This window comes from Pangasianodon hypophthalmus, chromosome 21, assembly GCF_027358585.1.
Source record: "Pangasianodon hypophthalmus isolate fPanHyp1 chromosome 21, fPanHyp1.pri, whole genome shotgun sequence".
Classification (NCBI taxonomy): Eukaryota; Metazoa; Chordata; class Actinopteri; order Siluriformes; family Pangasiidae; genus Pangasianodon; species Pangasianodon hypophthalmus.
The window spans coordinates 2,460,163-2,476,924 of NC_069730.1; the positions used below are offsets into that span (position 1 = coordinate 2,460,163).

Consider the following 16,762-nt stretch of genomic DNA (forward strand, 5'->3'; position numbering starts at 1 on the left):
GGGATGATTTGTGTTTGGTACAGTGACAGCGGGGTCGTCCTGGGTTAACTCGCTCGACAAGCAGCTGCAACATTCATCCGTGAGGAAGAGCAGAGTTCCGCTCTTAACGATTTATAGGCTGAGTTTTCCGTTCCGGCCGTTCTCGGACGTGCCATCGTATTTCTGTACATATGTTTATTCTTTCTGAGGCTGCAGTCATCTGTCACATCTCTCTCGGCTAATTTAGCCGAGGCTTTTTAAACACTCGGACGTGGTTTGAGCCATTCATCAGACTCGGGTAGGGGAAATGGTTTACTGGCTCCAAGAACTGTGTTTACATGCAGCCTAATAATCTGTTAATAATCAGAATGATAGCTCCATTGGAATAAAAACACATTCATGTTAGTCTAGTCGGTTAGTCTAGAGAGCAATGTGGAGTAAAATCCCTGTTTTAAGACTCTATTGTTTATGTAGGCCAATGCCTCATGACTGACTTTTGCATATATATATATATTTCTGCATATGATGTGAATGCAATACCATGAGCTGGTTTAAACAGAAGCTAGAAAAAAAACAGCTCTTTGAATCTAAACTATTTGAATAGGCTCTTTGAGTCAGCTCGTAGACTTTAACACAATGATGGTTTATATTTATTGGAAAAGAGCTTTTTCTCTTTACATCACAATACATGAGATCTGTGTGATTACAGGGAGGGACTAGTAAAAACTAACTGGTGAAACAGCTCCTTGAGTCAGCCCTTTGAGTCAGCTTTTTGAGTCAGCCCTTTGAGTCAGCCCTTTGAGTCTGCTCTGAGTCTGCTCTGAGTCGGCCACTTGAGTCAGCCCTTTGAGTCTGCACTGAGTCGGCTACTTGAGTCAGCCCTTTGAGTCTGCTCTGAGTCTGCTCTGAGTCAGCCCTTTCAGTCAGCCCTTTGAGTCTGCTCTGAGTCGGCTACTTGAGTCAGCCCTTTGAGTCTGCTCCGAGTCGGCTCTTTGAGTCAGCTCTTTTAAGTCAGCTCTGAGTCAGGCTTTTGAGTCAGCTTTTTGAGTCTGCTCCGAGTCTGCTCTGAGTCGGCTACTTGAGTCAGCCCCTTGAGTCTGCTCCGAGTCGGCTCTTTGAGTCAGCTCTTTTAAGTCTGCTCTGAGTCAGGCTTTAGAGTCAGCTTTTTGAGTCTGCTCTGAGTCTGCTCTTTGAGTCAGCCCTTTGAGTCAGCTATTTGAGCCAGCTCTTTGAAACAACTCTTTTAATTGGCTCTTTGTCTGCTCTGAGCCGGCTCTTTGAGTCAGCTCTTTGAGTCAGCTCTTTGAGTCAGCTTGTTGAGTTGAGTCAGCTCTTTTACGTGAACGCTGAGCATTTTTAAGCATTCTGCCTCATTTATCAATCTTAAAAATAAAAGTGCAAAAGTGTGTGAATATAAAGGTGAACATGCTGATTATACTCACACACTCCTCGTAGTTATGGTAACATTCAGGATAAACAATTCATCCGGAATCTACAATCAGAACGAAGTGGAGGTTTGATCTGCATGTAAAACGCACATACAAGCCATTTAATCGCAATCATCTTGCAGCACAGGTTAGACGAAGAATCAAAATAAATCAGCCACATCACCAGAGAGGGAGGGGGAGAGAGAGAGAGGGGGGGAGAGAGGGATAGAGGGAGAGAGGGAGAAAGAGAACGTTAAAAAGAAGCTGTGCATTTTTTTTTATTTACTTTACGACTGTACAAAATAAGTCCATATCTCAATTATGGTGTATATGAAGAATATTTCAAAGCATAGTTTCAAATCACGTTTTCATTTCTGTTGTTCACAAGTGAAAATGAGAGAAGCTGTAAGACAGAATGGACATTTTGTGTATTAACAATGTTTCAGTTCCGAGGCGCCTCACATCTGCAACAGCTTGGCTGGTCTCAGGTAGAAAAAAAACAAAACAAAACAAAACATAAAAAAACGACTTGCACAATAATCATCCAGAACGTACTTACAGTACACAGTACATGAGGCAGAACCTGACACTACAAACACATTTGTTTTTCGGAGTCGAGAAGAGAGAGTGATGGATAGGTTTAATCCTTCAATTTCACACCGTTTCAATGTTCCTGCTGCACAAAAGAAACCGAACAAGACACTTTTCCGAAGCCGAAGAACACCTGCGAGGACTCAAATCTCATCCCGAGTAAGCAATATCGTACACGTAAACCCCTTTTTTTCCCGCTAAATCAGTGGTTTGGCTATTTTTCATCAACACTGATGCTTTATTTCATATGAAACTAAAGCCTGATGTCAGATGAAAGATATTTTACACTGCGACAGTTGCATTACCTCACAAGGCAATATGTCTTTCGAGAGTATTTTGAGGACTTAATTCATATTGATTTTTTTGTGGCTGAAGAAGCTGTGAGTCATAGAAATATGTGAGAGAACAGAAACGTTGAGATACCGTTGGAGAACACGGGTTACGAGGCAGCAGAGCCGGCTTGCCAGGCAGGACTGTTCTGATTCATCACCGCCTCGGAAAGTCACTGCAAAACAAATTCCAGGACGGACTCTCGCGCACGCCTCCACCCTCTCTGCCCTTTATCCCCGCTAGATCCTGTCTGTGTCTGAGCTTGGCATCTTATTGTGGGTTTAAATCCAAGTGCCACAATGTAAGAATCCACAATCTGTCCTCAGAGAGGATTATTGACGTTTCGTTGGGAAATCGATGCCAATATTTCTCCTCCCACACATGAATGTTCCATATTTTTTTATTCTTCCTCCCACCTCTTTTGGGGATCATGCCATTTCTGGCATCTGTCACTGGTTGTTCATTTATGTTGTCTTTTTTTTCCACCATCCATTTTTGTTGGAATAAAAAGTGTCCCTCCTGCCTTCCTTCGAGGACTGGTGAGTCATTGGCACTCGGTGACTGTTCGTTTTCGTTTCTGTTGAACTGATCGACTCTCCAGCTAGGAGGAGAACACGTTGCTGGCTTCGCTGTGGCCGTAGAGATCAGCCAGCTTTTTGAAACGTGGCCCCCAGTCGCTCAAGAAGTCGTAGTTGTGCTCTGAGTCGGTGCTGAGCGACTCGAGAGAGCTGAGCGACTGCGCCGCCGAGCCGCTGCCCTCGAAGGCATACGTCTGGAGCGAGTCATACGGTGGAGCTGAAGGGTCCACGTCCGCCTCCTTCAGCCGCTCCCATATGAACTCGCGGAAAACGCCGTTATCGGGAGCCATTTTGTACGGCGGGGGGCGGGTGTGGTACAGGGTGGGTACGGCAGGCATGTCAGGAGTCACGTCACGGCGCGTTTTACTCTCCCGCGTGGCGTTGAGGTGGCGCAGAGCCGCCATGTCGAAGGCCTCAGTGTCTTCCTCTCCGCCTCCCTCGTCATCGTAGCGCACAATGTTCTCACGCACGTCTCGCTCATCGTCCACAATCAGCGGCTCTTTCTTCCTCCGCCGTACCGTCACAATCAGCAGCACAAGCACTGCACAGAAAAGAAGAAAGGACTGATATTAGAGATCATACACAAGGCAGAAGGACCGTTACAGATCACCGCTTATTCAGAACATCCATTAGAAGCTATTATAGACACACTTAGACACAATTCTAGATTAGACAATACAGAACAGCTGCTAGAGATCAGACGTAAATGGAGAAGAATTAAAGATCAGACTATAAAACATCCTTTATAGATCAGACATTACAGATCAGACACTGCAGATCGGAGCTAAGCGGAAAAAGCTACTAAAGACTGGATGTACTACAGGACAGCTGTTGGATCGGACAATCGGACCTAATACTGAAGAAATGATTAGAAAGTAGAAATAGTTATGATAACGATCAACACAGGAGCTCATCAGTTATGAGATCAGACATAACTTGGAACAGTTATTATGGATCAGATATAATATAGAAGAGCCATTAGAAACAAAAAAACAAAACTACTACAAATTGGACTCCGAACCACAACCAGAGATCGGACATGATGCATGTTAGTGAGGTATGCTCTGGCTCAATTCAGAGCAGGTATAAGAGATCAGACTCATCCGATCCAGTTGAATGAGCGTTATTTAAACACAATCTGAACAATGCCACATTGATGAATGCTTTGCTGAAAGGCTTTTTGGGAAATGCAAAGATCAGACAGAATTAAATAGAGCCAATCGAGACACAATTCTCTAGAGATAAAGAGACAAAAACATGGACACAATTCGGTGGGAAATTAATAACTGATAAGTCTTTATAGACAGCCAGTTAAATTTCTAATCATAAAAACACAATGAAACATTTGTTGCCTTTCACTAATTACTCATTTCCAATTAGTATTAAATTAGGAATAAACAGCCTTTTTATAATAACTATGTGAGCGTAATATAATTTGAAACACGGCATTGTTTAAAACCCTGATCAAGTATCATCATAATAATCACATGCGCCATCTGTCAAGTGACAGAATGCAGATTAGAACCTTTTAGCCTCCGAACCTTTAGAAAAACAAATCTGAGCTCGGAGACAGCGGTCTATTTACGGCTCGCAGATAAAGCACGGCCTCGCCAAGCGCCGGGCCGATGCTATCGCCGCCGTATTTATGACGCCGCACCAACACTTTCTTCTTGTTTAATGCACCGGAGAACATTTCTATTACTTCCAGGCTTTTGAATTTCATGTACCACATATGAGGCGACGTGTATTATCTCGACGTGTGCAGTTCAATTAACTCCGATCAGGTACATTAGGTTTATGAATATGTTCATCAGATCGGGATGCGGTTGCTTTAAAATCACATCTGACGCATCTGGAGGAAGAGGTGGTTTATCACGGATGGTGCAAGGAGAGACATCTGTGTGTCCTTAAATGTCCCCAGAAATACACAAGAGTACAAAAACTTTACTTGAAAGTAATTCTTTCTTTAAAGTAAAATGACATATGTATATAGCAGGTATATAAATTAAGCTTATACACTCAGCGGGTTGCTTCTAAACGCAAACGTTTCTGCAGAATGCAGTTAAATATTGCGTCAATTCGTGTTTTTTCATTTATACTGATAGCATAGAGCGTCACGTCCACCTAGATGCTAACGCTCAAAAGTTTGCTCTCGTTCATTTAATCTGAATGTGTGTCATTAAAGTGTCTAATAACTTAAAACACACATTTACTTTGTTAAGGCAAAAAAATAATAATAATTCAAGCAGCCTCTCAGGCAGGAGTAAATGAGGATCAGGAAAGCTGCTCTTACACAGCCTAAACCAGAAAATATGGACTCCACAGAGCTGGAGAAGAGAATTAAAAAGATATTAACATGTTTAGGGAGACCATTACCGAGAGTGAAAAAAGACATGACTAAAGAGGAGAAGAAGAAAAATATAAAGAAGGAGCATCGTCACTGTTTTACTATTAATATCTTAACAAGCTCTATTTAATGTTTAGCGATTTTTGCTATTTATAACAGAGACAAAATATCCGTAAAGCTTGCACTACCTCATTAAAAGCCATTTTGATTTCAGCATTCCACAGAAAGAGTACACTGAGTAAGAGTACGAGTAAATAAGGTAAATTAGACAGGTCAGATTAGACATAGGCACGATGACAGATGCAAAACAAATACAAAAAAATTAAGGCTCAAAAACAATAAAAATTATTGAAAAACCAAAATCCAAAAAAACCCACAAATAAAAAAATAGAAATGTATAATATAGAACAGCTATAAGAAACCCAATCCGGAAAATCTGTTGTAGAATAAACACCACGTCAAATATCTACGCAGTGAAAGTTCCTCGTATTCAGAGTCGGGTTACACACCTGCTTAAACATCACCATTCAGATTATTCACATGACCTGGAAAATTATGTATAATTGAGACACGCCTCTATTTTAGGTAAACTCCGCCTCTTTTAGGTAACTCTCACACAACTTTTGAATAGCGCTTAATTCCGTAGTTTCATCCTTAACCCTGAATATAGCTGTAACAGACGGGGGGAGAAGACGATACAGAATGGCCACTAGGGATCAGAAAAAACATTATTAGAAAAAACACAACAACAAAAACACTATTATAAATATAGAACAACTAGCAGAGATCAGACTCTTTCCGAAAAGCTGTTCGAGATTAAACACTATTACACATCTATTAGTTCCCAAAATCAGACATAAAACAGAAGAAACTACTCCAGATTTGATTAAAGGGCACTGGGGGAAAGATAAAATACAGAAGAGATGACAAAGATCGGACAAAGACATAAATCATAGCAACGATTCGACAGATTAGACGTGATACAGAACAATGGAAATGGACTAATGCATATTAAAGGGGGTACAAACTTTTGAGCGCCACAATAAAATACTGGAGTTGTGATTTAAACCCCTACAGGCTTTCTGTTGGACTTAGCTGAGTGTGTTGATCTACACACACACACACACACACACACACACAAATAAATCCAACCCAGTTTTATGGAATTTTACTACACTTCTGGGGTCATTTTGTCCTAACAAGCACACACACACACACACACACACATACACACACACAAATAAATCCAACCCAGCTTTTGTTGAATTTTACTCCACCTCTGGGGTCATTTTGTCCTAACAAGCACACACACACACACATACACACACACACACACACACACTGGCTAGTTTTCTGGAACTTTACTACACTTCTGGGGACATTTGGTCATCACCAGTACACACACGTGTACATAAATAAACACAACCCAGGCTTTTTGAAATTTAACAGCACCCCTGGGGTCATTTTGACACTCTACACACACACACACACACACACACACACACACACACACACACACTGTAACCTTCCCCGGCTGATGTTAGCCCTGTAGAGCTTTAAGCCTCGTGCCTCTTCAGTCTCAATGCTGTCATATTTGTGTGTAGTTACACTGGCAGCGATAAACACTCGGGCGTATGAAGGCTGAGATTTACAGGTGGAAATGTATCATAAATACGAAGCTGAAACGGTCACCCTGCATTCTCTCTCTCTCTCTCTCTCTCTCTCTCACACACACACACACACACACACACACACACACACGCACACACACACAGCCCAACACTAAATCCTGTTTTACGATGCCGGCATATGCCTACTGCATCCGCCAAATGAGGCAGGATTATACATCACTCAGAACGCATCGGCCTGCCCTGAAAGCGAGGGTCACACACGTCACCCGGGATGACAAACAGCAGCCGATGCTAATGTCACGACGCTATAAAGGGAACCGTTTAGCACTTGTATGATTACAATGGAAGCCTGGGATGTCAGCGAGGAGGAAAATATACACTCACGAGCGTTTTTAAGACGTTGTCTATGCACAAGAGGAAGGTGTAACGAGTAGGAAACAAAATGAAACATAATAATTAATGAATAATAAAAATCTGGAGGTGTGCTGTCATAGGAAAATAATCAGTGACGATGTGGAGTTACTTTTAACACTCTCAAGTTTTCCTATAACAATACGTCCTCTTATAATACAGCAATTTGCCTATTACAATTTTTAATAATTAAAGAATGATACAGTGTACTTTTTATTCTTTTATAGTTACATTTAATATTTAGTCAGTTCCTGTTTTCACTTACATTAGAGTGGCTATAAACATTCGTTCCCTCACCAGTCACTCTTTTTTCTCTCTTTAAGACAAAAAAACCCACAGCTTGTCATGTTACTGAGAAAGCACAAAGTGTAAACACCTTTGTCCTGAAGATGTTACAAAGCACTGACACTGGAGACTCCTTCCATAAGTGTTAAATAAACATAAACATCTTTACAGAAAACTTCACCATATCACCGATTACACACCATTTTGAATGCGTTTATATGGAGCTTCCGGGGTACAAATCCCTGTCATTATAGAGATGATATGTTATGTCAGATATAAGATGATATTACAGAAACAATGACGTATTTCTTTAATGAACATCTTCAGGCCAATCAGAAGCCAGAAATCAACATCACTGTAGTATAAATGGATATTTTATACTTGCTCTTCTGTGAGGAAACTGCACACCTGACAACACTTTGTTTAGACTCGTCACTTTACCGTGATACACCGAATTTGCATAAAGTTGGAAAATAAAATCGCAAAAACAAAGCTGTGCTGTCTCCACGCCATCTGTCGCTTCTTTCTTGCTAGCATGAATGAATACTAGTGAAAAAACTAAGCAACGAGACTAATCAGGACAGATAGGCGCTAACGGTGAATGGTGGCTGCACAAGGCGTAGCTGAAACCCCCCCCGACGTAAACAGGAAGTCCTTCCGAAATAAAACATGAACAAATCTCTGAGTGTATAGACAGAGAGCTGGTAGAATACGAGCTCGAGTGTAATGTGCTTCTCTCGGCATAAAAGGAGTGTTCATCGTTCACGCGAGTGCGTGAGGGATAACAGTGCCGACTCAACAGGACCGGCTCCCTCCTGAACACAAGCAGCAGCCTGGGTGTGTGATGTGCAAACACAGGGGAGATGAGAGGAGCTGATGGAGAGAGAAGGAAGAGAGATGTGAGGGGAATGGAGTAAGAAGAAAGAGTGTGTGCATGTGTGCATGTGTGTGTGTGCGTGTGTGTGTGTGGGTTGTAAACACCTAATGATCCATCCATCGGCTTGCCATGGTGAGTGTGAAAAATGGTGCAGTGGTCTTATATTTCATCCTCGGGCATGGTGTACATTCCCAGGGCTAGAAATGCTGAGAGAGTGGGAGAGCAGCCTGGGCAAGCACACACACACACACACACACACACACACACACACACTCTGACACACACTGGACGACAGACGAAGATCAAAAGACTGGCTTTATATGAGAAGGACTGTTGTGTGTCTGTGGAATGACCCAGTTAAATATCAGATTGCAATCTTCACAGTCTCTCCATAAAGAACAGGTTTTTTTAGCTAATATAGGCTAACTGTGCTAAGGCTGCTAGATTAGCGCTCTTATACTATACATCATCAGATACATTATTTATACCACAGCGCTGATTCAGTTTCTATAATTCGCTCGTTCTAATACGCTACTGCTTCTATAGTAACAGCTCATTCGTGGGAACTTGTACGGCAGACACTCCATGTAAACAAATTAAAACAGTGTGTGTTTTTGTTTTCTGTAAGGACATGTTTATTTATCATTTTTAAGATGGAAGGAGTCTCCAGTGTCAGTGCTTTGTAACAGTCGGAGGTAAAGCTGTAACATCTTCAGGACAGAGGAGTTTACGGTTTCTCTATAGCTGCGTTTTTTTCCTCTTATTTACTTCCAGAGAAAGTGAAGGAAAGACTCGTGCTGCTATAACGTACATGAGGACAGGAATTAACTTGTTCAGCAGACGTTCCACAACATTAAACGTAACTATAAACATTGTCTGTAACTAAAAGTATGACGTGCCATTCTTTATTTGATAAAAATTTTCGTAAATTGTTGTGTTATAAGAGGAATAAACCACTTCAGGACATGCTGTTGTAGGAAAATAATCAACTTATTTTGAGTGGTAACAGTAACTGTTTCATCACACACTTTTTTTTGAAGCATGATCATTTCCGAAGTGTGTGATTTCACTACACACATCAGCTGCTTCCGATGTCTGTATTCATGTGTTACGAAAATAAGCAGATGGCGTAATTAGGTGATGCACAAATGACAGCATCTACATCACGTCGCTGTATAAGTCACATCACCTGCTAGAGGGCAAAATATGTCTTAAAGACACTAAAAAACAACATTACTGCGATGTTTTTGTGAATAAACAACCGCGTATGCTGTATATACATGTATACGCATGGCGTTAAGGATCGCTGGCTGCTTCTCTTTCCATCCGAGAACCCGCGTTTGAAATAAACTGCCGCTTGAAATAAACTGAGATCACAGGCTCAACATCTTCATGGTGTGATGAAGACATCAGCTCACACATCAGACATTCTGATGATGGAGTCATGCAGCTTTAACACTACAAGGATAAGGTATAGAAGTCATCATCTTGACTTGCTATCTCCTCATTTCAATATATTATTTCATTATTTCAGCTTAGTATCTCATTATTTCAAGATGTCATTATTTTATCTCCTACATTATCTCGTTTTTTCCAACATCATATTTAACACACACAATTGAATATAAGCTTACAGTGATAATAATTCTATTTTGTATGCTGTGTCCCAAATAGAAAGTAAAACAGACTTTGCTTTAGTGGAATTCAGAATTCAAAGGTCTAAAAAAAAAAAACATAGTATCTTAAAATAACAAGATATTACTTTGTATATAATGAGATACTACTTTGTAATTCTGAGATAGTAATTTGAAAATAAGACAAGATATGTTGAAATAATGATATTAAGTTGAAAAAAATAACAGTATCTTGAAATAATGAGTTTGTTGAAATAACAAGATATTAACAGTGAAATAATGAGATATTTAGTTGAAATAATAAGATGAAACAATGACATAGTATCTTGAAATAATAAGATATTAAGTCAAAATAATCAGATAAGTCAAAAGAATGAGAAGTCGAAACAATGACATAGTATCTTGAAATAATGAGAATTAAATCAAATTATGAAATATTCAGTTGAAATAATAACAACTCTTTTTTTCACAACTTGCAGTTCAGAGCTTCCATAGAAGAGTGTTTGAGTAACACAAACTACACAAGTGCGAACAACGACCAGTGAGCGTGGCCAAGGCAGAGACCTGGGAAACACAGGAAGCAACATCTTTCACCTTCTGCGCTGATTCAGAAGCTTTATTTTAAAAAAAATGCAGGTTCTCGTTTGTGTCTTTGTGTTCGATGGTCCTGTTGTGTCTATGACACGGTTCCATGCAACAGGAACAAAAAAATCCTTCGCTTAATTTATGCACGTCAAAAAGCTTTTCCACATCACTTATAGACATTTAAAATTCACACATATGCAGCCTTCGAGTTCTTTTAAAGTGTTTCAGACCCTTACAGGAAAAGCGTAAGTGTAAGAAAAATGACTTTCGTTGAAACCCAATCCCGGCCTTTTCCGTAAGTCGTTAAAGAAAATGCAAGTCCGCACCCCATCAATGTGCATTACTTCATTAAACAAGCCAGAAAAAAAATAAATAAAAAGCCTCCCACTATTTATCAAAGAAGCGAGAGGCGAGCTGGCGCTGTGCTCCTCTTTGACCCTGCTGCTGTGTGATTCGTGAGTGTTATATAGACCTCGCGTACAGTTACTGACTGTTTAAAGACTTGATTCGGCTTTGCCGCAGTTTTGACACAAGATGGATGATCAGCAGCAAGCCGCGGATCAATTTAACATTATCCCCAATTTAGCGTAATTGAATTCAGAAAACAATCCATCATGCGGAATCAATTACACAACAATGGGGATATTTTTTTGGTTTACAGAGGAGGTGGGGGTAGAGGGTTGGGGTGCTTGCGGTGGATTGGGGGGGACTCGTTCCTATCGACCTCTTAAAAATGATGCAGTTCTGCTAGATTATGCTCTGCCATTTCTCTGTCAGTCCCGGCTGCTATCCCACACGGGCAGTGTCCACTAATGGAGATGTACTGGAGTCTGCAGAGACGTTTATACGACCGCAGTGCTGTAGGTAGCTGTGGTTTACAGCGCCGGCTCGGCAGCAGTGCTGCTAAATAAATAAATCGAGAAGGACACAATCACGTACTAGATCTTCATAAGCATATATACGGGTGTAGACTTGGCTCTGGAGGTACAGCCATTAGGAGATTAGGCTGAAAGAGAGACACCGGCGACCCGTAGGCAGGAGCCCGGGGCTGGTCTCACCTCTCGGCTCCGCTACCCCGAGCTGTGGAGTAATGAGGGAACTCTGACAGGAAAACAACAACCGCTGCCATTCTGTGATATTAGATGGTGTCATGTCATTCCAATAGAGTGTACTGATATAGATATACACTATTGGAATAGTGTGTACTGATATAGATATACACGTCACGTTTCCACAAGATATTTTAACGAAAACGGTGAGCAAAAGCACCACAGATTTTGGATAGATTAATAACAACAAACAAAATATAATGCTATTACACATGATTTATCCTATAAGCTACTATCACCTGACAATTTAGAGTAACTCTGTAATCAACAGTTGAGAGTCGACAACGTAGAATCACCCAGAGTACAGTCTAACAGCTCGCTTTGACTGGTTTTACACGTGCCTTTGTTCAACTGGGTTCGAGGTAAAGTCATTAACCAGGGTTGCCAGATTTCAGCAAATCTCAAAAACCAGACAAAATTAGCTCAAAAACGTCGGAAGATATTTTTCTTGTATTTCTAAGCATGGGAAACAAAGTCACTGTGGTGCACGTGCATTTCTGATGTACAGACAGTATTCACTCATGATCCACATCATCCCACTTCCAGTCTTTGCAAAGTACAGTATCTTACAATAGAAATGGTTCTGCACATCATCGACACATAGACATGTCTGTTCTTCTGCACTTACACTTTGCTTTTGTTTGCAGAAATGAATAGTTTCATGTCCAGCTCCTAACCAAGCATATAACCAGTACCTTACCTTCACCCACCTAGCCACCACAGAAGCGTGTGTTTTGGTGATTCAAGATTTTTCAAGTCCTATTTCATTTTCAGCCAAATTTAACATCAAAAGATTAAACACAACTAGCATAATGATGAAGTTGTTGCTATAGCAGCCGTGAAGTGAGGAGAACTTAACAGCTATAGCAACAACTAGCAGTTGTTAATGTTGGTTCTTTAACAGATTAAATTAACATCAATGCCATTTTTGTTAATATTAAAGAAGAAGGAGCTCGTCTCCGAAGCGCAGAACCCCGCGGAGTGAATGTCATGCTTTAAACACCCGCAAATGCTGAATATCAACTGGTTTCACCTCCTACAGCTTTGCAGACGCACTTTGCACAGAGGATGAAGGACTTAGAGAAACATCCTGTTTCTCTGGAAACTACACACACACACACGCACACGCGCACACACACACACACACGCACACAGCTTGGACAGAAGGCCTTCAAGAGCTGGGCAAGTGTTTTTCCTTTTGCTTTCTCCCTCTCTTGCTCTGAACAGTCCTTGTGTTTGCTGCATTGTGTAGTGAGGTTGCACAGGAACCCTACTGTTCGGATTATAACGCAACTGACAGCGGGGCTCAATGCCTGTTGATTTATTATTCAGAAACCCAGAGGGAAAAAAATCTGTTCCATCTCTATACCCCATCTACCCCCCTACATATATCCACACACTCACTGTGTCCTCCCTCCTTCCCTTTTCAATCACGAACGAGTTGCAATAAGTGTTTTTTTTTTTGTAGCTGCACGCAACTGAAAAAGAAGTTTTTTCAGTTCTAATGCTATGAAAGAGAAGGACCTTTGCCAGCAATTGGACAGGGACACTGAGGAATTAGTACCATAGTTACAACAATGATAAAATATACCTACTAACAGGATTTGAGGGAGAAGCAATCCCTTTATGTTGCCAGATTGAACTGTTCCCAATGAACAATAAACAGACCAAATTGTATCTCATTTATATCCATCAACACACACAATTATTTGCTTCCAGACGTAAATGAAGGATTGATGAAATTAGCTGAAAGATTTTCCAACTTGTAAACACAATCTGGCAATCCTGTCACCTTTTATTCTGTAATGCATTAATGTCAAAAATGTCTGACTTTCTTTCTAAGTATAGATTTTTGGCTTTAACAGAGGAACTGAAACACCATGAAAGATAAAACACAAAGAGGTGTGCTGTCATAGGACATTAAGCAACCATGAAGTTGATTATTTTCCTTTAACCACATGTCTCAAAGTGTTTTATTTCTCTCATACCACAGCAACTTGCCAATGATGATAATTAATGATGATCTTTTACTAATTAAAGAGCGTCATGTGAGACATTTTATCTGCTTTTAGTTACGCTGATTGTTGTGGAACGTCCGTGGAACAAGTTAGTTCCTGTTCTTGCTTATTTCAGAGCAGTTATAAATAGTCGTTTCCTCACAAGACAAAAAAATGCAGCTTGTTGTAACTTGTCGGTAAAATAGTTACCGGGAAAACAGAAAAAAAAAAAACCTAAAGAACGTAAACTCCTCTGTGCTGAAGATGTGGGAAAGTTACAGCTTTGCGTTACTCTGCTACAGTGGAGACTCCTTTCATAAATGTTACATAAACATCAGTAAAGGTGTTGATTTTCATTCAGAAGCAAGGCAAAAAATCGATGTTTCCAGCACTAGCTATATTGTGACTGTCTCCACATTCTTTTTGTGGCATAATTAAATAACTTATATAATAGCTTATGCCAGAGCCATTTTGCGTGCTTGCAGAAGGTTTAAAAGGTGTGTGAGTAACAAGACAATAGAGATGATTGATTTATTAACGCTCTTTAAGAGACTGCAGCTGAATTTGACCTATTCAACATTTCATATTTTTTGAATACATCACGATTTCCCATTGTGAGCTTTTCAGTTTTGACCGAAAAAGTCCGAGCTGGACGCTAAAAGAGATCCAGCAGCTTCATTGTTTCAGTTTTATTCTGGCTGATGGATGACTGTCTCTCTCTCTCTCACACACACACACACACACACACACAGACACACAGACACCATCTCACCAATTCTGACTCATGGTTTGGACTTCCAAGCCTTGATGGCCTCTCAGTGGGGTGCAATCAGTCAACAGATTGCAGTGTGATTGCGTCCTTTTGTTTTGTTGTTTCGCTTGGACAGAGAGACGGGGGAGAAGAGCTGTCGTCTGCACAGTTTAATTAAGACTGACTGAAGCTGGCGAGAAGCAGCGTCCTCTCTAAAAACCCTCTCGTATTGTGCTTTGAGGATTTCTTTCAGATTGAAGCTTTTTGTTTTTATTTTTTGATTCGTGATTTCCATAATGTTGAAAAAAAAATTGAAGGGGGATTAAAGTGTGGCGAGCGGGACCACACGAAGCTAATCAGCCAGTGTGATAATGAAATAATTCATGAAACACAATGTAATTTCATATTTTAATTCAACACCACAATGCTGTTTAATTCTCAAATCTGATTGGTCAGAAGGTGTTGATGTTGATTCATTTCTCGCAGGTATCGTTTCCATAGTAACAGTCTTTGTTCTTTAACAAAGAAACGTATAATCGTTCATATGGTGACCTTTATTTCTATTCAGAGACCTTTATTTAACATTTAAGGAAGGACTCTCACAAATCAATGATTTGTAACAGTCAGTTATTTTTCCGATGTCATCAGGAGAGAGGTTTACGCTTCGACAAAAGGCATTTTTTTGGTCTTATTAAATTCAAGAGAGAGAAAAACAAGAGGTTGGTGAGGGAACGACTGTTTACAGCTGCTATAACGTGAACGAGAACAGGAACTAACTTGTCTCCCTGTTCCACAACATTAAACGTAACTATAAATGGATAAAAAGCACCACTGTGATATTTATTAATAAATTAAAAAATGTAGCAGCAGTCAAAAAACATTTTTCCAACACAACAGGCAGGCAGTGTGTTGACTTGAACAGATATCTGTGGTGATAACGTCTCACCTTCTTGCATAAATAGGTACAAAAAGTAAAAAAAAATAAAACGGTTCAGGATGAATAAGTGTGAGTTAAAAAGTTACAATTAAAAAGGAATGCATTGGCTTTTAAGCAAGAAAAATAAAACTAGTAATAGATTACATAACTGCGAGTATTGTAAGATAAAGTCTAGAACAATTTTTGGACAAATGACCAGCAACTGTCATGACGTTCACGCACCAGTGCAGCAAGAGACAAACGAGGAAAAACATGAGTACCTTCTCCAGTAAACGGCACGGAACACAAAGGTCAGGTACTCATCGACGCTAATCTGAGAGACACACCAACAATACAATAATCATGAACTCATTTATCCATCAGTGCTATATTCACTCTTTCTCAAATCATCAACTCAACAATCAGGCCGAGCTCGACCAATCAGGCTACATGAATAGCACACATTGGAAAAAAAGGGCACTCGTCAAACAATCAGCTAACAAAGCCGCTAAACGCTAATCTGGCACATCATCGCAAAGCCAAACAGACCCTCCAGTACACAGCGAGCGTCCTTCACAGCTTCAACCGTCGCAAATTCAGTTAAACCAGCCGAGCGCACCGGTGTGACAAGCATCAACAGTGTGACACGGTGCAGAATCAATCAAATGTAATGGATCTAATGTACTTTTGGAAATCAACTATGTAATTAACAAATGTTATTCCATCGTAAAGCGCAGCATTTCTCCCACGAGCCAGTTTAGCCGTAATTAATTATTTTTCTACACACAAAACAAGTTCATTTTGCATCAGTTTAGGACTTAATGAAGACAATGAGGAGAGGAGAAACAAACAAACAACCAAAATGATGAGACAACATCCTTGCTGTGTAATTGACTTTCTATTTGTTTCTTCTCAATTAGCCGATAGGGAGCTGAAACACTGGAGCTGATATAAAAACCATCGTAAAAGAAGGAACATGGTGCACATGGGTGGTGATGATGGTTGTGACGGTGATGTTGGTAGTGATGGTAATGATTACGGTGGTGAAGGCTGTGATGGTGATCATCTTGGTTGTGGTGGTGGTGTTGGTAGTGATGGTGATGATGATAACTGTGGTGTTGGTAGTGATGGTGATGATAACTGTGGTGTTGGTAGTGATGGTGATGATGATAACTGTGGTGTTGGTAGTGATGGTGATGATGATAACTGTGGTGTTGGTAGTGATGGTGATGATAACTGTGGTGTTGGTAGTGATGGTGATGATAACTGTGGTGTTGGTAGTGATGGTGATGATAACTGTGGTGTTGGTAGTGA

The 16,762-nt window shown here is 40.4% G+C and overlaps 1 protein-coding gene across 1 annotated transcript in view; it reads right to left on the minus strand.

Annotated features, from left to right (window-relative positions):
• Positions 1–1,668: 1,668 nt before the first annotated feature.
• Positions 1,669–16,762, minus strand: part of cdh7a (cadherin 7a) — an 88,003-nt gene continuing 72,909 nt past the window's right edge. Inside the window, 1 exon segment of the mRNA XM_026941430.3 lies at positions 1,669–3,446. Within this exon segment, the coding sequence (XP_026797231.2) occupies positions 2,929–3,446 (518 nt within the window). The 3' untranslated portion in view covers positions 1,669–2,928.